General features: G+C 38.7%; 1 protein-coding gene across 1 annotated transcript in view; it reads right to left on the bottom strand.

Moving 5' to 3' along the window:
* The window catches only part of ADGB (androglobin), a gene marked incomplete at both ends in the record, with an annotated part of 113720 nt that overhangs the window by 9382 nt on the left and 78336 nt on the right, over positions 1 to 26002 (bottom strand). Inside the window, 6 exons of the mRNA XM_080941730.1 lie at positions 893 to 1063; positions 5751 to 5874; positions 6520 to 6708; positions 9255 to 9427; positions 13539 to 13650; positions 25542 to 25732. Of these exons, the coding sequence (XP_080797856.1) occupies positions 893 to 1063; positions 5751 to 5874; positions 6520 to 6708; positions 9255 to 9427; positions 13539 to 13650; positions 25542 to 25732 (960 nt within the window). The remainder of the gene's footprint in view (positions 1 to 892; positions 1064 to 5750; positions 5875 to 6519; positions 6709 to 9254; positions 9428 to 13538; positions 13651 to 25541; positions 25733 to 26002) is intronic.

Here is a 26002-nt window from a genome sequence, read left to right as displayed (position 1 = left end):
CTGTAGAGACAGTGGTGAGGTTGCTTTTTGAGGGATATGTTCATCCCTATAGACCCCCCTCTGAGCAGGCCTTGCTTATGGCCTGGTGGTTTGGCTATGCCGCTATTTTCCTGTTTAATGGTAGTTTTTACAATACACATTTGCATCACATCAGTATTCATGCAATCAGGGTAAAAAAAATGTTTTTTTCTTATGGAGCTCTTGTTCCTTGGACTATTACAGGCATTGGTGGGTATGGGTCAGAAGCCAAACAGTACAGCTTTCCAATCAATCTTCTCAAATCAAGTTTTAAAAATTCAGACTCAGAAATACGATTTTGATTTTTTTTTAAAACATGTCTCTATAGAATGACCTTTCCCTGTAGATCTGAATCACTTTTTGAGGTTATTTACTCTTGACCCAGATGGTTCCCTTGGGCAATCATTTGAAGCCGTCTGTTCTAGACTCACATTCACCAGTGTTTGCCTTTAGGAAGGTTCACCTGTCTCCCGGTAATCACTGCCCCCCCCCCCGTTTTGTTAGTGCTGAAAATTGAACTTGGAACATTGCATGTGCTACACAAACGTTCTGCAATTGAACTATATCCCAAACTCCTATTTTGGCTCAAGTTTTTAAGGATGGGTTTTACTTAAGAATTGTTAGTCAACAGCATTTTCATTTAATTCCAGCATTTGCTATAGACCTCAGTGGCTGGGGTACAATTGGGGAAAATCTAGATTAATATGCCAGGGAGACATGCTGTGTTCTCAGCTGTGACAGGTATGTATATATATATATATATATATTCTACTTTGGGGAACCCTAATTTCGCATGTATGCATTATAATCTGTGACGTAGTGTTATTTCAAAGACAGGTGCATGCATTACCTCCCCAGCAGCATCAGGACTCACCAGGGATCTCCTTCCGGGGTGGCTCTTCTGCCACTGTCTCACTGCTTATGGACCTTGACAAACTGCTGAGGGTCTTGGTCAGTTGCCACTTTCTCCACAGTGTACTCTTTGATGCCGTTGGTTGCACTTCTTTAATGTCTGCATACTTCCCAGCACCTCCTGCTAGCTCTCCTATAGCACAATGTATATGTTCCTGAAATAAAATAACTTGCACTCTGCTAAGTCCATGCAAATATGTCTAACAGGGCTTGTTGGTAGGAGCCCAGATTCGGAGGACATGATTCCAAAGTTTTGCAGTGTGTTACCGGGGTGCAGGCACCATGCACCATCTGGGACACCAAAACGTGCTATAGCTACTGTAGGCACATGTGTGGGGTGTGCCTGGAAGCCTATTCAGGATAAGAAAAACACATCCAATCAAAGGCCTTTAAAATTGGGACAATTTTGACAGAGGGTAAGTCTTTAAGTGTTGGGACTACTGTATATAGGCAAGGCACTTCTCTTTGGAAAAGGACTAGTGAGTCTTGATACTTATTGAAATTGTCTTAAAATCAACTGAAAATCATTCTTACTTGTGAAGATCGCAAAGCTGGGAGAATTTTCCTTAGCAGCAATACTAATAGTGACCCTTTGGCCATGAAGACATTATATAAACAAACCCCAACTTGGGCATTATCTATGCATTATTCTCCTATTTATTCATCCATTTTTGGTTATCCACTTTTCACCATACTCTGATTTGAATGAAATGAATGATTTGCAGTGTGAATTTCTTTTGCCTCCAGTGGTACCTGGATGTAGGTAGGTCTGACTATACATGTGACAAGACAATGAATCAAAGGAGGGTCAGAACTGCATGCTTTCTAGGTTTCTTGTTTCTCACAAACTTAGAATACTTACCGAAATTCTCTCCACCTTGGAAATTAGAATATACATCAATGGGTTGGTATATAAGTGTAAAGTAAAATACAGTTTATCGTCTACATCTCTTGGTTCTACCTCCATGGATTCAGTCAACTAACCACTGATCAAGAGTTTGTTCGGGCAGAGCTGGAGAGATGGCTCATTGTTTAAGGGCACCGGATGCTCTTCTAGAGAAGCCAAGTTTGATTCCTAGCACTCATATGGCAACTGTCTATAGTCTTATGAGATTTGCTGCTGCTTTCTAGACACAAGACACACATGTGGTACATAAACATACATGCAGGAAAAAGATGCACATACACATAACATAAAAATTAATTAATTAATACAACATTTCAAACATATATAGTTAAAGAATGACAAGAGGCCTGGGGAGGTAAAGTAATGCTTACTGTGTAAGCCTAGTGACCTGAGTTCAGCTCCTGGACTCTGTGTATGGGAGAAAACTCCACAGAATTGTCTGTTCTCTGTATGTATAGTGTGGTAACCCTCTAAACAGCATGCAGGTACACACAGTACAATAAATACTAAATAATGTAAAATATATTATTACTTAATGTGGTTATTTACTACATAGTTCGTCTATGTTAGTTTTCTTTGTATTGAACATATATACATGTTCACCTTTATAGTCTCTAAATGATACAATATAACAACTACTTAGAAAGCACCTTGGTTAAGCTATGATTATAAGATCTATAATGACAATTAAAAGTATTTAGAAGAATGTCCACAGATGATATGAAAACACACAACCATTTCCTTAAAGGGTTTTGAACCCCTGCACATATTAGCATACACTGTAGGTTTTGGAAGCAATCACCTTTGGACACTAGAGTTAGCTATAATTTAAGTAACACAAGTTGCCAAGGCATGACGATAATTTCATATAAGTAGCTGTGGTGGTTTGAATTTGGTTGGCCCAGGGAGTGGGCCAGGAAGTATAGTCTTGTTGGAGTAGGTGTGGCCTTGTTGAAGGAAAGGAGCCACTGTGGGGTGGGCAATGAGACCTGCCTACTTACCATATGGAACCCAGTCTTCTCTTAGCAGCTTTCAGATGAAGATGGAGAACTCTCAGCTCCTCCTTCACCATGCCTGCCTGGATGCTGCCATGCTCCCACCAGGATAATAGACTAAACCTCTGCACCTTTAAGCCAACCCCAATTAAATGTTGTCCTTATAGGAGCTGCCTCGGTCATGGTGTCTGTTTGCAGCAGTAATACCCTAAGACAGAAGTTGGCACCAGAGAATGAGGTATTGCTGTGATGGTCCTAACTACGTTTTTGTTTGGAAGAATGTGGATTTGGGAACTTTGGATTGGAAAGCAGTGGAGTGCTTTAAGGGGACTTAATGGGCTCTCCTCATAGGAATATGGAAGACTGTTGCTGAGAGTGAATTGAACTGTGCAGACCTGGCCCAAGAGGTTTCAGTTGAGGAGAATTTCAGTACATGGCCCAGAGACTGTTTTTGTTGTATTTTGGTAAAGAATGTGGCTGCTTTTTGTCCTTATCTGAAGAGGCTGAGATTTATATTAGTTACATTAACAAAGGAAGTCTTTTAAAAGTCCAGCAAAGACGTTGTTCTCTGGTTTAGTCTTATGAAGATTGTTATAATAAAAGGAAGCAAGTTGAGAAAGGAAAACTATAAAATGTATAGTTCTAGTAATAAAGGAGAACCAGGAAGTAAAATGGAGCCATATCCTATGATCAAGGAGATAAATAGATTAAGGAGTGATGAGTTTGGAACAAGAATTCACCCAGGTAAGCTTGGGTCCAAGTATGGCAGTGCACACCTTTAATCCCAGGAGACAGAGACAAGCAGATCTCTGAGTTCAAGACCATAGTATAGAGCAGATTCCAAGTAGAAAAGCTTAAGTCTAGGCTTGGTAGTAACATGTCTTTGATCCCAGCCTCCGGAGCCAGAACCATGCAAATCTCTGAGTTCAAGATCAATCTACAGAGCAAGTTCCAGTACAGACCAGCTTAGGCAATAAAGAAGTTGGAAAACAGAAAATTGGTGATAATGTAATAGAACAAGGGGGCCATGTTCCACCTCCAGCAAGCAGCAGAACTTCACAGCATCAGCCATGGTGCTCTGGCTTTAGAGTCGAAAATAGAAGGGACTATTGGAAATATTGATGCTGGTTAGCTGGAGTTAAGAAATTACAGTGATTACAAAGAGACCAGCATTACTGAGGTGAAATCTGGGAAGAATTTTCTGAGAGCACAAAGAAGTTGTGTTGAAGAGATAGCTATGGGTTATACCTCTTGCTGTAGCTGGACTTGGTTCACCCATGTGGTACTGTTTTGAAGATATGAAGGAAAAATGAAGAGCAGCTAAGACTTGTCACTATGAGAGGCCAAGGAAGGGCATTGGTAAAGGTGTTGCCTCAGCTGCAGTTAAAGCACAGCACTGAAGGGGTCATGAAAGAAGCTGAACTTTAGAACTATGAAGAGAGCCTATAAGAGACTATTGGTATAGCCTAGTTGCAATGGACGACCCCAGTGTTTTGGAGAGGCCAGTACCAGGAGATGATCACCGAGAGCACCAGCAGCAGTGGAGTGGAGTCAACCAGAGGCTAGACTACTACAGATTGTAGAGCTGAAGAAGTAACCCAAGCTCTTCGGAGGAGCCCAGAAGATCATCTGTAAATCCCAGACACTGGAACAAGAAGCTGTAACATTGAAGTTGCCTTAGAGCCCCTAAGACATCTGAGATGTCAAAGCTGTGGGACCTGCAGAGGAAAGCCACTAGCAGGGAATGGAACCAGCTCAGCAGAAAGAACTTGTTGCAGTCAATGAAGAAGAAAAAGGAGTGGAGACATCAAACATGGAGATGAAGAGGTTGTCTGTCTTGCTTTGAGGATTACAGTTAAGTGATTGGATTTATCTCAGAAGAGACTTGGAACTTTGGACTTTTAATGCTGTGGAGACTGCTATAGACTATGGGGACTTTGGAAGTTGGACTAAATGTATTTTTATTATGCTATGGCTAGGTATGGGCCCTATAGACTCACATGTTTGAACAAGCCTACTAGAGCCAGGGAATGAAATGTGGTATTTTGTAAATGATTGGCCCAGCGAGTGGCACTAGTAGGAAGTGTAGCTTTGTTGAAGGATGTGTGTCAATGTGGGGATGAGCAATGACATTCTCCTCCTAATCCAACGGGAGCCAGTCTTCTGCTAGCAGCCTTCAGATGAAGATGTAGAACTCTCAGCTCCTCCTGTACCATCCCTGCCTGGATGCTGCCTTGCCCTTCCTCCCCCTAATAATAATGGGCTAAACCGCTGAACTTGTAAGCCAGCCACAATTATATGTTGTCCTTATAAGAATCACCTCGATCACAGTGTCTGTTTACAGTAGTAAAACTCTAACTGAGACAGTAGTTATGTTTACTAATCTTATTCTCTTAATCTTATTCTCTTATTATTATTCATAAAAAAGTGCCATATTATTAAGTAGCAGGCCTGCTTCCAATTCCCCATGGCTACCATCAACCTGAACAACAACCTCATATCATGGTTTTATCTTCTTATCTTTTTTCTTTTAACACAAGGTTTTTGGGAGCCCACTCTGGCCTTTAATTCTCTATGTAGCTGAGGATGGATTTGAACTCCTAACCCTCCTGCCTCTATCTCCCAAATTTTAGGGTTACAGCTATGTGCCAGCATACCATATTCATCAAGTTATTTTTTTGTTTTGTTTTGTTTTGTTTTTATGTAAGGAGAACCATTTCTGCTATGTGTGGAGAACAGGCCTGTGAATCTGAGATAAGAAAATAAATCCAAGAGCCTTGATTATTAGAAGGGTATTTGTGTCCTCATTTGAAGCCTCCTGGTTTGTTACAACCCCAAGAACTAGAAACTCAGAAATTATTCTTCGTGGCTAAGGAAGCCCCACCAAAATTCCTGAGTAGCTTGTGGCCTCCACTGACCTTCGTCTGAGGTTTTAATTTGGCTCTGAGTCACAGACAAGATCTCAGTGCTGGGGGCGGGGGCAGCAGTATCAGCTGGCTTCTTAATGAACTGGCTCAGGTACGTCAAACGGGCCTGAGCAGCCTGGAAGACAGATGCCAGCCTGGTGAGATCTTTGAAAAGCAGCAAGCGGTAGAGACTGAATGAAGCAAGGTTCTCGAAGAAGGCAGAAATGTGGGTTCCAAAACCGACATTGAAATAGAAACACAAAGAAGGGTAGTTTAGACCAAACCAACTCTCTGTTAACTAAGACTAAAGGTATAAGCCCTCAAGGTGGTGGTTCTTAACCAGTGGGGTGTATCCTTTGGCCACCCTCTCTCCAGACATATTTACATTGGGATTCCTAATAATAGCAACAAAACTGATCTTATGGTTGGGGTGACACCACACCGTGAAGAACCGTATTGAAAGGGCTGCAGGGTTAGGAAGGTGGAGAGCCTCTGCCAAAAAGGAGGGACAGGTATTTAAATATCACAAGGGGGCAGCACATACTTTTTCTTCTAAAGCTGTTTGTAGTAGAAAAGCAGACATTAAACACTCTCTACAGACCCTCCTACTTGAGGCTTTTCCGGATACCTCATGGCTGTGTATAAAGGGGGTTGTCATAGTTCAGACATGTGAGTGGTAACTCATGTCACTGTTCCAATCCCACACCTTTCCCCATAGGGCTCATCTCCCAAACTGCATCTAACAATGGAGAAAGGAAGAACCGCCTTTCAGGCAGGTGACCTTGATGGCCCTCCCGGGCTCAGTGGTCTCCCACGCTTGCTTCATGGCACGGATTTCATCAGCTCGTTCGGTGTCCTTTTTCACATCAACATACTCCGAGTCGGTGTGTTCAGAGACCAGCCGCAAGATCCAGTAGGGTTTGTTTGGATCTTCTTGCTGAGAGTGAAGAGCAGTTGGTATCTGTATTTGCTAGGGAGGAAAAAAAAGGTTTTCCTTTTCATTCATTTCCATAAAAATGAATGCTTTCCTCTTCTAGAACGGCTTCACGCTGGAAACTGAGGTTTCACTGCTGACTATGTACTATCTAGGAAAACGACTGTAATTTGCATTAAGACTCCTGTAAGAATGCTCATTACAGTGTCTTTCACAGCAACCACTACAGGGGAGTGAACAATGTCAAAGCGTATCAGCCTGCACACAGACAACTTAGAGCATGTTCCTATGTTGGGTGCTGAGCGTGGAATTGAAAATAACCATCTGCCTACGGGAGGACCCTGCAGGCACACATTTTAGTAAAACGAGGAAGTTCCGCACAAACAAATTCCACTGTGTGAGGCATTTATATGAACTCTGAAGGCTGGAAGGTGCATGATGAATGGAGGGTTGGTAGCTGGAGCTTTGGCATAGGGATGGCAAAATGAACAGCAGCTGGTTTGTAGGCACAGTCTTTCCCTTGTGCTACACAATGGGTATGTATGTTTGGAGGAAATGAATTGTGCAGTTAAGAGTTGTGCCTGTAGAGCTGGGGATATGGCTCAGTAGGATAAGGGGATATGGGGATATGGGGATATGGCTCAGTAGATAAAAGGTTCTTGCTTTGGAAGTGTGAAGAGAAGAGTTCTGAATCTTCGAGCTCCAATGGTGACCGTGCATAGCACCACACTTGGAATCCCAGCGCTCAGTGGGCAAAGATGGGATCCACCCAGAGCAAGCTGGCTGTCTAGGCAGGCCACAAGAAGGAGTTATGGATTCAGCTGAGGGGCCTTACCTCAATGAATGCAGAGGAAATTGATTGAGGAAGACTCCTAGCATCCATCCTGAGTTTCTACAGGCACAAGCACACATATGTAGCAGCATACATGTGCAGATACAGACACATATTCATGCATATCACATGCACATGAGAAAAAGAAAAACAGCTGTTTCTGCCCGTCACTTCATGCAGTCTTGACTTAAGATTACACAATAAAGTCTCTGGGGCTCGGGGCCATGAGTGCTGTAGTTTGTTTTTCTGTTGATGTAATAAATCAATGTAATGGACAAAAGCATTTTGGAAAAGAAAGGGTTTGTTTCAGATTATACTTTGAGCTCGATCACTGGAAGAAAATCAGGACAGAAACTCAAGCATGAACTGACGCAAACCACAAAGCAGAAGGCTGCTTATGGATAATCCACTTGATCATGCTCAGCTAACTTTCTTCGTTAGCCCAGACTCATCTGCATAAGGAGTGCACTGCCTGCCATGGGGTGGACCCTCCACCAGTGAGCAAAGAAGATTTCTTGCAGACATGGCCATATGCCAATCTGCACATCTTCAGTTGACTTCCTAAGTGACTCTGGGCTATATCAGCTTAAAAATAAAAGCTAGCCAGTGACGTAGGTAAGGGTGCTTGCAGCCAAACCCGATGCTCTGAGTTCTGTCCCCCAGGGTGTATATGGTAGAAGGAGAGAACTGCCCCCCACACTTTGTCCTCAGACCTGAAAATATACCCAGGAATATGTTCACACAGGCAAATGTGTATACACATGGGCACACACACACACACACACACACACACACACACACAAATGTTTAAAATACATTAGGTAAAGTCTAGATTTTACTTAATGTCGTCTTCACAGAACTTAATAATATAATTAATCATTTCTATCTCTGAATGTACTTGCTCTTCCAGATTCACTCTAAAAGTGAGTGGTACTTTAAGGTTTATAGAACTAGTTGCCAGGACTTGAGGCAGCCGAAATGGGTTCTGACTTTTAGAGAGGTGTGGCTCATTCCTGGATAATCAAAGAGGGAGAAAGACCCTTATCATCCAAATAATTTTTCTGCCAATTTCTCTCTCAAGTTTCTATTTAATATACTGGTTTGGATGTTTTTTCTGTTGACTTATTAAACACCATGACCAAAAGCTTGGAAAAGAAGAGGTTTTTCTTGGTCAATTAGCTTTGAGTCATAAGGTTCTGGAAGTGGGGTCTTCAGGGAACCCATCAGGGAAGTTAAATGTTAAAACTGGCCTGATGTGGTTGCAGAAGACACTACACAAGGTCAAGGCTACATCCATCTGAAACAATGCAATCAGGGAAGAGGTGGAGGTTACAGCCACAGAGTAAAGTTTTCACTTAAGGTTTGGTTTCATTCTTACCCAGAAGACCATGCTTCCTATGTGACACTTAGTATTTTAATGAGAACCAAGTCTCATGATGAGAATATTTTTCTTTCTTACTTAGAATGTTAGCTTTTCTCTCTAAACAGCTCCAAAAGTGAGGTGACCAGGAACTTCTCTAGTATGGAGTTTTGACTGATAGAGCTGTGTAGGTGCTAACAGATGAATCTGAGGATTCTGTCAAACTTGTTTAGACTTCCCTGTACTCCCCTGGGTAGAGGGGATCCTTAAATGCAAGTGAGCAGGATTCCTCACCTCTGGAGTCCTCCCTGCTCCCTATTGCTAACTTCCCCTCACAGTCCAGTTGCCACCATCTCTGTTCCGTAAGGAGGATATTATATCTGTGCCAACCTGAGGTTCGAATCGAGGAGCTTGCTTTTCCTTGGCTGACCTTTCTTTCTCAGCAAACTTGTCCTTGCCTTTCCGCGCGGTCCTGGGCATTCCTAAAGATTTCTGCCCTTCACTGAGAGCATGAGAATCTGGGCTTCCCATGGGAGCTGGTTCTTCATGTTTCTCTACATGAGCTAAAGAGGTATGGAAATGGAAACCAGTGAGACATAACATGAGAACAAGACCTTTTCTGGTAGGGATGTGGATAATCATCTAAGCTTGGGTTCCTTTCCTTGTAAACAAATATTTCATTAGAGCTGGTCAAACATGTTTAATAAATTGAGATATAGTTAATATGACATAAACTCTATACTGTATATCTAGAGCAGTGGGCTTTAGAACATTAAAGTTATGTTACTTTAATCAGCTTACTAGCCACCGTGTTTGCCTTGTGTGTGCCTTTCGTATCCTTCACAGCATCGTTAACCTGATTGTTACCTGTGTTACACAACTTGTCCACCTATGCTCTAGCCTTTACTATTTCCTGTCTTTTGATTTGGGATTGATTTTCTTTTCTTACTCTAGCTTTCCAGTTTGCTTTCTAAAAAGAGATCACTTTGTGTGTGTGTGTGTGTGTGTGTGTGTGTGTGTGTGTGTGTGTGTGTTCGGACACCAGAAGATTCCCATGAAGCTGGAGTTGTGATACACCATGTAGGTGTTGGGAACTGAGTCCTGCCTCTCCACAGGGCAGTTAAGAGCTCTTTAGCCACTGAGCCATCTCTCTAGACTCCATTTGCAGTTTTTGTTTTTAATGTAGACAATTATGTTAAGACCAGGTTGCTTTTTACACAACTATGAAATCTCCACATTCATTTCTTCCTGGTTTCTAGTTTTCATGCGTGTGATCAGAAAACACAGCTTCCCCGTTTCTGTCCCTGCCCAGATGTTCAGACCCCAGGTACTGCCCCCTTAGCTGTCATCCTCCTGATGCTCCAGAGGTTGTGAGAAGAGGGTGTGTTCTGGACGTTTGGGGTGAAATTTTGTTTTCATAGGGTAAGTCATTTGCCATGTTATTAAAGCATTTTATAATCATACATTCTGTCTAAATTTCCTACTACTACTTAAAGTGTAGTAATGGAATTTCCAATGGGTATCTGTAGAGTTACTCATTTCTTTTTTCAATACTAGCATGTGCTTCATGCATTTTAAACTCTGCTGTTAGATTCGGGTGCTTATAATTGCTTTGTTTTAGGGACATGTAGTCTCTTCAGCATTACAAAATAACTCATGTACCTGTTTTGGTTTTTAAAATCTATTTTTGACAAGAGTATGACCATTCCAGGTACAGTGCATACACAGTATGACCATTCTGGGTTACTGTTTATTACCTGAGTTCCTTCCTTTTGGCATAAAACTGTTAATATCTTTGAAATTAAAGTATGTCCCTTATGAACATATGCAGTTGTATCATGTTGTGTTGTCAAGCACATTTAATTTACATTAAGCATAGTTGCCCAAAAGGAAGGATTTATGTCGGGTATTTTGATATTTATTTTACTACATATTTCATATCTTTTTTTGTTCCTCGAACTTCTGTTACTAACTTCTCTTGTTTCAAAACCATGCACACTGCTGCAGTTTTTGTTTTCTCTCTACATTTTCAATTTCTTCTTGATGTCTCTGAGTAAAGATTATAATTAAAATGGTCCTTTATAATAAGCTTGGATTTAGACCAATTTAGTGTCATTAGTATACAAAGACCTTTGCCCTTATATAATTCTTTCTTCTTGGTGCTGATAAAAAGTAAAATTTGTCTATATTCATGCTATATGCATTAAATCTAATTGATTAATTCATAGGATACAGTCATCATTGGGTTGCTTACTTTACTGTTCGAGGCTTGCAAGAAATCTGCATGCATTGGTAAGCACGTATCCGAACAAGCTGTGAAATCGAAAGCGTCCTACTGATGCAAACATTACGGAGGCTGTGACCCATGTGTATGTGCACATACTTAGAAAGCCCTGGAGGAATGAACTGCACATACTCCGTGGGGAAGAAGCACTGGGTGAGGGAACCTGCTGACGATAAGAGTTTAAGAAGCCTTTCGGTGAGTCCCTTTGGGCTTTTACCCTACCCAGTGCACAGCACAGGGGAACCTGCAGTAGATGAAGAAACCTCCATAGTGGTAGAAATGCAAGATCTTTCTCATGATTAAACCGGTGCTTTGATCTGTAACCCCAGAAACTGAAATCTGGTTGGTGTCTGAACATTCTTGTAATTTCTAAAATTTTTTAGGGCAAAGTACTTGTTTGTAAGTACTTTCTTGTAAGTGAAAATCAAAAGAGAATCATACACACATTGAAATATATCTTAAAATGCTTATTTTATGTAGCTACAAAATGTTATTATATCAAATGGTATATTAATATATAATGTATGTAATATTTTGTTTCCTCAAAGACTTTTTGACTTGTATTCACAATGAATCATTGTGTGTTTTCTCTTTAACAAAAAAAGAAAAAAAAATGCCAACAAGCACTTTACCACCCGAGCCCCCAAAGCAAGTGTTTTTGATAAAGATAAAAATGATGTTTTAGCAGAAAAAAAAAGGGGGGACTTCAAAGGCCTTGGTTATCAATATAAGGAGGCATCATTTTGACAAGAGTTGTTTGGAACAGCACCATTGTAAATCTGAAAGCATATGCCACAGAGACGTCCCAGCTCAAGATCCTCCCACCTCCCTCTTATTTCCTTCAGTGCCTCAGACAATAGCTGGCCTGGTTCTAGTGAGCTGTGGGTACTGAGATGAACAGAAGATGGCACTATTGTCTTACTATAGCATGAAGCCACGGGTCCTATAAATAACAGCAGGGTTACCCCAGGTCAGGCCCGTGAGGGCTCACAGAGACTAACAATGGAAAAGCATGTATGGCTGTACCTAGGCCACCTATACATATGTAGCAGGCGAGTAGTATGGTCTCCATGTGTGTCCCCTAATAAATGTAACGGGCTGACTTAACTCTTTTGCCTGCCTTTGGATCCCCTGCCTTTAGCTGGGCTGCTTTGTCTGGTCTCAGTCGGAGAGGATGAACCTAGTTCTCCTGCGATTTGATGTGCCAGGGTGGGTTGTCACCCATGGGCAAGGAAGCTTCCTTTATCAGAGAAGGGGGTGGGGAGCAGAGGAGGAAGGTGGGGGGGTAGGACCTGGAGGAGAGGAAGGAAGGGGGCTGAGAGCCAGATGTAAAGTAACTAAGCAAATAAATTAAGGAAAAGAAGGAAGGAAGGAAGGAAGGAAGGAAGGAAGGAAGGAAGGAAGGAAGAAAGGAGGCAAGAGGAAAGGAATGTGGAAAGGAAAGGGAAGGGAGGACCCTAGGTCAGATATATCTCTGTATCTATATATTAGACCTGGGGGGGGGGGGGTTGTTTGGTTTTTTTAATCTTGTTTTGTTTTGCTTTTGATTAAGTTCTGGGCTATAAAAAATGAATTTTGAAAATCATCAAATTATAAAGTGATTCAAGAGAGAAGGAATTCCCACAGGCTTCCATATTCAAAAGCTGTAGTAGGTGGGTCTGTGTTAAGCAGTTAGTGCTCTAAGTTTCTGAGCCTTCTCTCCAGTCCCAGAGTGACGTAGTTTTGAGACAATGCCTCACTATGTAACCATGGATCCCAATAGTTTTGGAGACCACAATGGCCTTGAATTCACAGAGATCCACCTGCTTCTACATCCAGCGTGCTGGGATTAAATATGTTTGCTTTTGGGGTCTAACTTCACTGTTCTTCTTCCCTAACAACTATGAGAAAAACAATTTTAGGATCATAAAAGTCATCTATATTCCTTGAAAGGTTACAACTATAATTGGTGTATACGTTTTGCTAAATACATAATTCATGTTTCTACAAGACCTTAATGATGAAGTATTTTTATTTTTCATAAATTATGAAGTAAAGTATTGAAACATAGTATGACAGAGAATGGAAGACTATAGGTTATATGCAATAACATTTTATAATTGTGTGATCAACTTACTCTTTAGACTAGAAGTGGCATGAGTAATACTTTAAGGAGAGATGGCTCAGTATTAAGACCGCTGCTGTTGTTAGAGAGGACCAGAGTTCTTTTGTTTCCAGTACCAACATGGAGACTCACCATCAACTGTAACTCCAGTTTCAGAAGATCCTGTGCCCTCTTGAGACCTCCACAGACATCACACATGCACATGATGTGCCTATATAAACGCAGGCAAAAATACCTATACACCTGAAATACAATAAGTGCTTTAAGAGTACTGAAGGTGACATACCTTTGATATCAATTTTCTCCATGTCTTTTAGTGCTTGAACAAATGTCAGCTGAGTTTCATTTAGAGGCCAGCTGTTAAACAACACCAAGCACTCTATGATGTATTTGTAGCACTGTGAAAGGAAAGGGAGTGAGTCAGGACAACCAAAAGAATCCATACAGTATATGCATTGAAAGACTTACTAGATCAAGCATATAGTGTGTAATTTTTCCCACTTCAATCTGCAGCATACCTGGAATCCACCTTTCTTTTATAGTATTAGCAGTGGTGAACGAGAAAACTCGATAGCTGCTGATAAAAAAGTCACTTTTTTCCTCCCTTGACTAATAGTTTCACTTCTGTTTTTTTTTTTTTAATCAGTTATTTATTCTGGCTAGTTTTAGGCCAACTTGACACAGACTAGAGTCATTTGAGAGGAGGGAACAGCAAATGAGAAAATGTCTTCCTAAAATTAAGGTGCAGGTTAGCCTATAGTACATTTTCTTAATTAGTGATTGATGTGGGAGGATAGCCCATTCCATTGTGAGCAGGGCCATCCCCAGGTTCTATAAAAAACAGGTTGAGCAAGTCAGAGGGAGCAAGCCAATAAGCAGCATCCTTCCATGGCTTCTGCATCAGCTCCTATCTCCAGTCTTCTTGCTCTGACTTCCTTCGATTATGAACTCTGATATGCAAGAGTAAGTCAAATAAACCCTTTCCTTCCCAACTCACTTTTGATTTTGGAGAATCAACTATGCTTAACAAAATACCCGAACCACTCAAGTAAAACCTTTGCTCTGCTGGTTTTGCATGGTCATGTGTAGAGTCTTCCAAGAGATACTAGTTTTGAAAATAAGAAGGGGTCATGGACAGCAGCTGAGGTTTGGCACATGAGAGGTCAGAAGAGGTCACTGGTGAAGGTACAGCCTCAGAGACAGGTCTAGAACTGAAGGCATCATTCAAAGAAATTGAGGATTGGCATTAGGAAGAGAGACTACATTAAGCTGTTGGTGAGAGTGCAGCCCAGCTGTGGCTCTGTAGTTCTGCCACAGAAGTGTAGCCTAGAATTTTAGAGATACCAGAACCACAGAATAAACATGGAGAACGCAGAAGCACTGGAGTGGAACCTCCCTAAGCTTAGAAGACATACTGTTTGTGCTGCAGAAGACGCAGCCAAGAAAGCGACCCTTGCCCTTTGGAAGAGCCCAGACACTGGCCACTGAGTTATTTGCAGTTTAAATCTGGTTTTGTTTGGATTTGATTGTGACTGTGCCTTGATTCTCGGTGACCACAGTTGAGAGATGGTGGATTCTAAAAGACATTGAATTTTTAATTTTTAAAAATTTTAAAAAATATAGGTATTTCAGAGAGGTTGAAATTGTGTGTGTTTGAATTCTTAAAGATTGTTGGATATTTAAACTTCCCTACTTTCTTACTTTACTCAAGTTACTTTTATACTAATCAATATTAGTTATCACTAAAGAGATTGTTTAATGCCGTGGCTCTCAACCTGTGGGTAGTGACCCCTTTCAAGGGTAGAATGACCTTTTCACAAGGGTCTACCATACCTGATAGACTAAACATCAAATATTTATATTATGATTCATAGTAATAGCAAAATTACAGTTAGGAGGTTGCAACAAAAATAAGTTTACGGATTGAAGTCACCATAGCATGAGGAACTACTATATTGAAAGGTTATAGCATTAGGAAGGTTGAAAACCACTGGTTTAGTATGTCTTAATATTTGAAAAGAAAAGTTCTTTCTGCTCTTCCTTTTCAAAAAATGACTTATTCAGATTAAAATTCACCATTATAAATTTTAGAGTAATTTCAGATGATTTCTTGGAATGGTGTGGGTTTTTATATGGATTATAACTGCCCTGGATTTCAAGGTTCACTGAGGGTTACTTGACAGATGGGGGGAAAGTGTTAAGGTGTGGTCTGTTGTTAATACTATAATGCTAAGTGTAGGTCCCGAAGACCTAGTTGTCCCAGAGATGAGAGAGTCCAAACTTAGACATATGTGACACGATATTATCTTGCCCCCAAGTTATTTCTGGTGACTAAATAAAGATGCCAGCAGGCAATAGCTAGGCAGGGGAGGCATAGGTAGAGTTGATGTTTCCCAGCTTGGGATCAGAGGACAAGCAGAAGGGGAGAATTTGGAGAGAGGAGAAAGCCACCATGGGTTAGGTGAGTCATAAAATAATGGCCATATGGGATGGCTAATTAGAGTTAAGAGCAACCCAGACAAAACGTGGCACATTTATACTGGCTCTTCGCTGAGAAATAGGAACAATAACAGAGAGGATAGATATCTGCCCAGCTCTTGTGCTGATTATGACTTATTGTGAATATAAAGGTTGTGTGTATCTTTTCTCTGAAGACTACATTGTTAAAGGAGGGATAAAAACCTTAAATAAAGATCTTAAAGTTATACAATACATTGCCAACCAACGTGGGGCAAAAATCACTTTAGAAAATTAACTTCAGATTCCCAAATTAAAAAAAAAAAAAAAAAAAAAAAACACAAGCTATCCCTCTAAAATTAGTTTCTTAGTAAAATTAGTTTTTCACCAAACCTCCAGGATTTTCCCCAAAGCATGTAGGATTCCAAACAAGAATTGAAATATGTGCAGATTTGACCCCCATAACTCTGGTGTTTGTAGTATAAGCTAAGACACAGATGTGTCCCCAAAATTGACAAGAAACAACACACCAAGTGGCAGGCTTGAACTTCAGACTGGGGTCTTCCCAAATGTTGCTCTATGCTGCCTTGGAGATGCAGCATTATCATGCAGATGCTGAAACCCCTGCTGTATGATGAAAGTCCTGCTGCTCAGAGACAAAAAGGCAAGGCTGCATGCCTTCTCCAGCAATCCATAAAAATGATAAAGAGTTAAATAAATTAAGATGTCAACGCTACCTTAAGCAACTTGCTTCCTTCATCATGGGCTCCACGGGAAAACAGGGACTGCTTGGCCTAGCACATGACACATACATGATGACTTAAGAATAGGGTTATACAGTAAATAAAATGAAATTTAAATTAAGTTAAATATTAAAAAGATACTAATTTTATTTGTATAAGTAAAAAGGGAATATAAGTATATTTTATCCACAGAAATATTTATCTCTAAAGAAGGGAGAAATAAACAATAATTGATATAATGTTATTAAGGATACATGAATAAATAGATTAATCCAGGCCTTAAATCTCAATGATTAGTACACAATGGCAGAGACAGAGAGGTTTTTGTGAGTCTGAGGCCCACCTAATGTACAGAAAAGCCAGGTCAGTTCATGCTACATGGGTGAACCTTATCTAATAAATAATAATAGTATAATTATCAACATAAAGACGGTTATAACTCCAGTGGTTATAATGGAATGACAATTCCTCTATGAGAAAGCACAAAATAGACCAAACCTAAATAAAAAAAGAAGCTGCTAAATTAAATCAAAATATACCTTTGATGGTTTGGAGTTGCTGGACCAAGGAAATGTTATTTTGGGAGAGACACTCTGTATTTATATTAAAAGGAAATTTAAAATGCTTTGTACTCCTTCCACATTAATAAGGATCAAATATGATAAAGGAAGATCCCTTAAAGATCTTGGCTATAGCAGATAAAGAAATCAAAAAGCCAAACAAGTCAGGTAACATGATTTGTTTTTCCCTCTCCATGGGAACAGCCCTGAAACTGGCTGGGCCATCAAGATATCTTTAGCCCAAGATTGATCAATTCATAGCCAATGGATCTAGTCAGCTATAGCGTCCTCAAGAGTCATCATGACACTATCTCACAGCCTGAATATAGATGCGCATTGCTTCCTGAGAACACGGTCACACTGACTCTGTTGTAGTTTACCTGCTCAAACAAGAAACACAAACTCACCATTAACCGATCTGTTCACCTTGCACATTTCAAACAAATATTGGTTTAATATTGGTATTTCATATTTCAGAATGAAATACTAAGAGGGCAGCCCTGACAAGATTGACCCTCAGTGATGCTGAAATGACCAGCTGTTCCAGCTCCCTGCCTGATTCTGTCTCAATTGATGCTGTTTTCAGAGGCTTGCTTAAAAAAAAAAAAAAAAAAAAAAAAAAAAAAAAACTTCAGAAAGTGCTAATCCTTGGCCTTGGTTCATCCAACATTTCAGACTGTTCCAGTCAGGACTTCAGTTTAGCTCTGATTTTTCTCAATAATGAGCGGACAACAAAAAATGCCAGCTAGCTTTATTTTGAATTAACTATTTTTCATTTTCTTTTTGGGCCTCAAACAGGAATTCTTTAGCGCAATTAAAAAGAAAGCAATTATTAAAAAAACAAAAAAACAAAAGAAAAACGGCACATCATTTTAATCCCTTAAACCAGAAAGTATACTTTTGGTTATTTTATAAATTACAAGTATGTTTTCATTTTAAAGAATAATTTATAAATAATTATGGTCTGGAACAGAAAAGAAACAAAATTGGTGATTAGACTCAGTGATTTTTATCTTTTTTTTCCACTTCTCTATCCTTTTTTTTTTAGGCAAAACGAAGGGGTTAGAAAGGAAAAATGGGGATATATAGTAATATTATAAGATATTGGACAAGAAAGTATGGGTTATTAAATCTACCTTAAACAAAATTAAATTATAGGAATAATCTTACATTAATAAAGGTCTTTATATTTTGAAGCAGAATTAAGATTTTATTTTGTTACATTGATACAGAACACTTTATCTTGTTACTGGTTTAAGATTTTCATTGGTATAAATCTTTGTATATTGATACAAAATTTAAAATGAATTTTATTACTCTTAGATAGGCATTGTTCCTGTGCAACACATTTACAAATACAAAATTTAATCCCAATGCTTTTAACAAACTATTAAGGATAACAAAGTAATGCAAGTTAATAATCAGATATTCAACTTCATGGTCATATTAGATACTAATTTAGTAAATTGCAATAAAACTTTTTGAAAGTTATTCATATAATAAATAGCTAAAAATAAGCAATGTTTAACAACTCAGATATGTTATCTGTACATAGATGGTCTTCAAAAGCATCAGAGATCCACAGAATATGGCATTTAAAAGTATTTCATTATTGAAGGATTTTTTTTACTATGAGACAGATTTGGTTCTGCCAGTACCCCCAGTCCACTTGAAAGAAGAAAATGGGCATTAATAACCTTCACACTGAGTTGCTGTAATTGTGGAAAGCTAGCTACTGGGCAAGAAATGTTGTAACTTTATCTGCATACAGAATACTGTCCACAAAGAACAGACACAAAATAGTTGACTGTTAAGCTCTGATAAGACAGAGTAAGTTATTCTTGATAATTCCTGCTTCACTTAAGGTCTGTCACTTATTCTGGGCCAGAAGACTGAAGATAGATGCCCCAGCATTATAAGCAATATTGGGGACTGTCAAGGTGATGAACTATCTCTATCATCTTTAATTTTTTGAAGTTGTGTCCTTATACTTCCCATATACTCAAATAATATTTATTCCTTCTCAGATCTCTGATGGTGTTGAAGAAGAGGTAGCTATAGTCTCACAATTTAACTTAAGATTTTTAGAATTTACAAAGATGTTTTAAGACTAAAAAGATGTTTATAGAATGGTAATACAGGATAAGATAAAAATTAATTGATATACAAAATTCTAACTCACCAAGAAAGGATAGATGATAAAATACTTTATGTAAGTTATCAAATATAATGGAATGGGCATTATAAATGTATACCTTACAGTTTTCATAATTGCTATAACTGTATCCAACTTATATCTGAGAGAAAAGGAGGCTTTTATAGAACTAAAAAGAAGAATGTTGAGGTTTAGACTTTTGCTGTGGGTTGTAATACTAAGCACAGGTCCCAAAGACCTGGTTGCTTCAGAGATGAGAGAGTCTGTATAAAAGTGATATTTTATGACTTTGACCCCCGGGTTATTTCTGATTCATAAATAAAGATGCTGGCAGAAAATAGCTGGGCAGAAGAAACAAAGGCAGAGTTTATGAAACTTGAAACTTGGGATCAGAGGAGAATCAGGAGGGGAGAGGAAGAAGAGAGGAGAAAGCCACCATGGGTTAGGTGAGTCATAAAATAATGGCTATATGGGTTGGCTAATTGGAGTTAAGAGCAACCCAGAAAAAACTTGGCAAATTATGTAATGGGTGATGGGATGAGAAAGAGATTGACCAGCTCTTGTGCTGATTAAGGATCATTGTAAATATAAACTTTGTATTTGTCTTTTCTCTGAAAACTAAATGGTTAAAGGTGAAGCTGAAATCCCAAATTGATATTATAAATTTTTCACAGTATATTACTGCCCAAGGTGGGGCAAACACTCACTTTAAAAAGTTAATTTCAGATTACTAAATAAAAAACACAAGCTATCACTCTAAAATTAGTTTCTTAGTAAAATCAGTTTTTCACCAAACCTCCAGGATTTTCCCCAAAGCATGTAGGATTCCAAACAAGAATTGAAATATGTGCAGATTTGACCCCCATAACTCTGGTGTTTGTAGTATAAGCTAAGATACAGATGTGTCCCCAAAATTGACAAGAAACAACACACCAAGTGGCAGGCTTGAACTTCAGACTGGGGTCTTCCCAAATGTTGCTCTATGCTGCCTTGGAGATGCAGCATTATCATGCAGATGCTGAAACCCCTGCTGTATGATGAAAGTCCTGCTGTTCAGAGACCAAAAGCAAGGCTGCATGCCTTCTCCAGAAATCCATAAAAATGATAAAGAGTTAAATAAATTAAGATGTCAACGCTACCTTAAGCAACTTGCTTCCTTCATCATGGGCTCCACGGGAAAACAGGGACTGCTTGGCCTAGCACATGACACATACATGATGACTTAAGAGTAGGGTTATACAGTAAATAAAATGAAATTTAAATTAAGTTAAATATTAAAAGGATACTAATTTCATTTGTATAAGTAAAAGGGGAATATAAGTATATTTTATCCACAGAAATATTAATCTCTAAAGAAGGGAGAAATAAACAATAATTGATATAATGTTATTAAGGACACATGAATAAATAGATTAATCCAGGCCTTAGATCTCAATGATTAGGACACAATGGCAGAGACAGAGAGGTTTTTGTGAGTCTGAGGCCCACCTAATGTACAGAAAATCCAGGGCAGTTCATGCTACATGGATGAACCTTATCTAATAAATAATAATAATAGTATAATTATCAACATAAAGCGGTTATAACTTCAGTGCTTATAATGGAATGAAAATTCCTCTATGAGAAAGCACAAAATAGACCATACCTAAATACAAAAAGAAGCTGCTAAATTAAATCAAAATATACTTTTGATGGTTTGGAGTTGCTGGACCAAGGAAATGTTATTTTGGGAGAGACACTCTGTATTTATGTTAAAAGGAAATTTAAAATGCTTTGTATGCCTTTCAATTTAATAAGGCTCAAATGTGATAAAGGAAGACCCCTTAAAGATCTTGGCTATAGCAGATAAAGAAATCAAAAAGCCAAACAAGTCAGGTAACATGATTTGTTTTTCCCTCTCCATGGGATCAGCCCTGAAACTGGCTGGGCCATCAAGTTATCTCTAGCCGAAGATTGATCAATTCATAGCCAATGGATCTAGTCAGCTATAGCGTCCTCAAGAGTCATCATGACACCATCACACAGACTGAATATAGATGCGCATTGCTTCCTGAGAACACGGTCACACTGGCTCTGTTGTAGTTTACCTGCTCAAACAAGAAACACAAACTCACCGCTAACTGATCTGTTCACCTTGCACATTCCAAACAAATATTGGTTTAATATTGGTATTTCATATTTCAGAATGAAATACCAAGAGGGCAGCCCTGACAAGATTGACCCTCAGTGATGCTGAAATGACCAGCTGTTCCAGCTCCCTGCCTGATCCTGTTTCAGTTGATGAGGTTATCAGAGACTTGCTTCAAGACAACTTCAGAAAGTGCTAATCCCCAATGGCCTGGGTTCATCCAGTTTTTCAGACTGTTCCAGTCAGAACTTCACATGAGCCCTGATCTTTCTCAATACAGACTGGACAACAAATAATGCCAGCTAGCTTCATTTACATTAACTTCTTTTTTTAATTTCCTTTTGAGCCCTAAACAGAAAATCTGTACCCCAATTTAGCAGAAAGTAATAATTAAAAAACAAAAGCCAAACAAAACAAAAAACCCATCATTTTAATTCTTAAAATTGGAAGGTGTCCTTTTGGTTATTTTATAAATTACAGATGTTATTATTTTAAGTAATAATATATAAATAATTATGGTCTTGGATAGAAAATAAACAAAACTGAGTGCTTAGACTCAATGATTTCAATCTTTTCTTTCCACTTCTTTATCCTTCTTTCTTAGGCAAAGGGAAGGGGGTTAGAAAGGAAAAATGGGTATATAATATAAGAAATTGGACAAATAAGGATGGTTTATTAAATTTACCTTAAACAATAGTATTTTATAGTAATAATCTAACATTGATAAAGATCCTTATATTTTAAAGTAGAATTGAGATTATATTTGTTTTACATTGATATAGAATGCTTTATATTATTACAGGTTTTATTTGGTATAAATCTTTGCATATTGATTAAATATAAAATTTAAAATAATTTTTTTTTACTTTTAGATAGGCATTGTTCTTACTGTGCAACACATTTTAAAATACAAAATTTAATCTCAGTGCTTTTAACAAACTATTTAGGATAACTAAGTAATATAGGTTAATAGTCAGATATTCAACTTCATGGTCATATTAGGTAGTAATTTAGTAAACTGCAATAAAACTTTTTGAAAGTTATTCATATAATACATAGCTAAAAATAAGCAATGTTTAACAACTCAGATATGTTATCTGTACATAGATGGTCTTCAAAAGCATCAGAGATCCACAGAATATGACACTTAAAGGTATTTCATTCGTGAAGGATTTTTTACTATGAGACAGATTTCCTTCTGCAAGCACCCCCAGTCCACTTGAAAGAAGTAAATGGGCATTAATAACCTTCACACTGAGTTGCAGTAATTGTGGAAAGCTAGCTACTGGGCAAGAAATGTTGTAAGTTTATCTGCATACAGAATACTGTCCACAAAGAACAAACAGACACAAAATAGTTGACTGTTAAGCTCTGATAAGACAGAGTAAGTTATTCTTGATAATTCCTGCTTCACTTAAGGTCTGTCACTTATTCTGGGCCAGAAGACTGAAGATAGATGCCCCAACATTATAAGCAATATTGGGGACTGTCAAGGTGATGAACTATCTCTATTATCTTTAATTTTTTGAAGTTGTGTCCTTATATTTCCCATATACTCAAATAATATTTATTCCTTCTCAGATCTCTGATGGTGTTGAAGAAGAGTTAACTATAGTCTCATAATTTAACTTAAGTTTTTTAGAATTTACACAGATATTATAGGGCTAAAAAGCTATTTATAGAATGGTAATACAGGTTAAGATTAAAAAATAATTTATATGCAAAATTCTAACTCGCCAAGAAAGGATAGTTAATAAAATACTTTATCTAAATTAACAGATATAATGGATCGGGCATTATAAACTTTTACCTTACACTTTTCATAATTGCTATTATTGTGTTCAACTAATATCTGAAAGAAAAGAAGGCTTTTATAGGACTAAAAAGTAGAATGTTGAGATTTGGTCTTTTGCTGTGTGTTGTAATGCTGAGTGCAGGTCCTCAAGACCTGGTTGACCCAGAGATGAGAGATTCTTCACCCAAGTGATGTTTTATGACCTTTCCCCCATGTTATTTCTGATTAGTAAATAAAGATGCTGACAGCCAATAGCTGGGCAGAAGAGACATAGGCAGGGTTTATAGTTCTTTGCTTGTGATCAGAGAAAAACAGTGAGGGGGAGAAGAATATGGATGGAGGAGAAAGCCATCATGGGTGGGCATGTGGGTTGGCTAATTGGAGTTAAGAGCAACCCAGGCAAAACATGGCAAGTTGTATAATGGATTATTGGCTAGGTTATAGAAATGACATCACAATGAGACCCTGTCACAAATGCCCTATTCAAATAAGTCAAGAGTGTTCTTGTGTTTTCTAGAAAATAGTATTTCTTAATCCATTTCATAAGCCAGTTGGTGATAAAACTTTGAAGGTATTATAATTGTGATTTTTCCTCACATTGCTCAGATTATTTCCTTATTAATGGGTTTTGCCAAATTCCTTTCTCACCCATCACTAGTCTCACCTGCCCTAGTGTTTAACTCTGCCAGCATAGACCAGCCTATGCTACTCAATGGCCCTCAAGTCCTGTCCCATTTGGTAAATTTATGCCTTCTCTGTTCTCCTAGGCGTTCTGAGCAGCACATATGCTTGGAAATGTGTGCAGAACTATGGATAATTCATTTTGAAGTGTTTTGTTTATAAGTTTCATTGACTTTTTTTCCACACCATTCTCAGAACCTTTTCTTTTTTCAATGAGTTACTATGTAGCTCATTTCTAACTCTGGCTGCCTGATCTTAGCTCATGCCCTTCTGAACATCCGTGGCTCACTGATTAATTGAAAAGTCAGTATTTCATTAAACACTCATTAATGTTGCTGATGAAGTATAATTTTGGAGTTGTTATTGAAAAATTCTTATTGAGTTCTATGTTTCATAAATTCTCAGTTGATATTTTTAAGCAAAAGTTTATTTAGCATTCTTTATCATGTTTTCTCATTTGTGGGCTTTTAAACTATTAATTATTATTAATGCATTTGCAACTACATTATGTTAATTCTATCCATCTGTAGAAATTTTGGTTTTTATTAAGGGGCCAATTAGTTTTTCATCACAAACTATTTATCTTTTAAAAAATAAGTACTTTAGTTTTACATGTGCATGCATATGAACACAGGTGCCCTGAGGGGTTAGAGAATATTCAGTCTCTGGAGCTGGAGTTGTAGCAGGTTGTGAGCTACCTTGTGTGGGCGCTGAGAACCAAAGTTGTATCCTTTACAAGAGCAACAGCCATCCTTAAACTATCTCTCCAGTCCCCAAACCCACCTCTTAAAATCTCCGGAATGGACTAGGGAATGCCTGAGGGAAATAAGTACTTCTCCTAAAAGTATGAGGACCTGCATTCAAACTTCAATAACCCTTTTAAAGGTATATGCAGAAGCTGTGCCTGTAATCCAGTGCTCCTGTGGCAAGACAGGGGCTGGTGCTGGGAGCATCCCTGCAAGCTCTGGGTCAGCTAACCTGAGTATGCGCTGTAGCAAACAACCAGGAGAGCCTGCTACACCTGAGACAGAAGGCAAGGATCTCCACCACAGTCTGTCCTCTGGTCTTCTGTAGTATACATGGGACACGTGTGCTCCCACAGGCACACACAGAGGAAGTAATCGAATGTCCAGCAGATGCCAAGACAAAGGCCCTACAATTAGAAACTTCAAATCCCTAAGATGGTTGCTCTATTGCTTCTCAGCTTTGTCAGTTTCCAGGAAGCATTCACTGAACATCTCAGTGGATCACTTACTTTTTTTTTTTCTACACCAGGCCAATAGTTATCTGGTTTCTACTAAATTGGGTAGTTGGGTGTCTCCATGTTAATTAGGACTGCTGCTTCTTGATTCATTCTTTCTATTTTTACATCTGTCTCTGATGCTTTCTAAGTCGTATGATCTTGATCATCGCCACAGTTCTTCCTGTTTACATTCTGTGGCATAAGGTCTTCCCTCTCTTCAAAAGTTTACACTCTCGTCACATGTTTCATTCTGTGTGCCTGTGCACATGTGAATACGGGGCACCACTTGGTGCCCATGTGCATGGAGACCAAAGTCAACCTGGAGTTTCTTTCTCAGCCTTTCTCTGTCTTAATTTTGAGACAGATTCTCTCACTAGATCTAGAATGTTCTATTTTTCCCTAAGCTAAGTGGCAAGTGGTGTCTGCTTGTTTAGACCTCCCAGGCTGGACTTACACTCACACACATTTTACCCACCGAACCATCTTCCTTGCCCCTAACAGTTGATTGTTCTTTTCAGTTAAAGTACCTGTGGCATGCTAGAATTTTCTTCAATAGTGGGTATGTTCATGAATTCTTCTTCCTGCTGAGGCAACCCTGTGTCTGATAGTCCAGGTCTTCCTTTGAAGGACTTCTGACCTGGTTGGCCAGCTTTTCTCCTGGGCAGCACATCTGCTTCTTTCTTAGGGGACGTGTGAGATAAGAGAATTTGCTTGCTAGCTAAAAAGGAGAAATATTATGTTCAAATATTTGATAGTATTGAATAAGTAATTAGGATACATATACACATATGGAATAGGGTATACTTAAAAGTGCAGATCTATTTTAAGAAGATAAAGTAAAAATACATTAGATTATTCAAATTGTTCTGGTCTTAGAGAAATTTATTAAGAAATTCCATGTGGGGCGGAAGAGCTGGCTATTGAGAACACATGCTGCTCAGGAAGAGAATCCCAGGTTAGTTCTTGGCATCCACAAGGTTGCCTCAGT

This window comes from Micromys minutus (genome assembly GCF_963924665.1).
Source record: "Micromys minutus genome assembly, chromosome: 30".
NCBI lineage: Eukaryota > Metazoa > Chordata > Mammalia > Rodentia > Muridae > Micromys > Micromys minutus.
The sequence above is the reverse complement of the archived record's forward strand: the minus strand, read 5'-3'. Positions and strand labels throughout refer to the sequence as shown.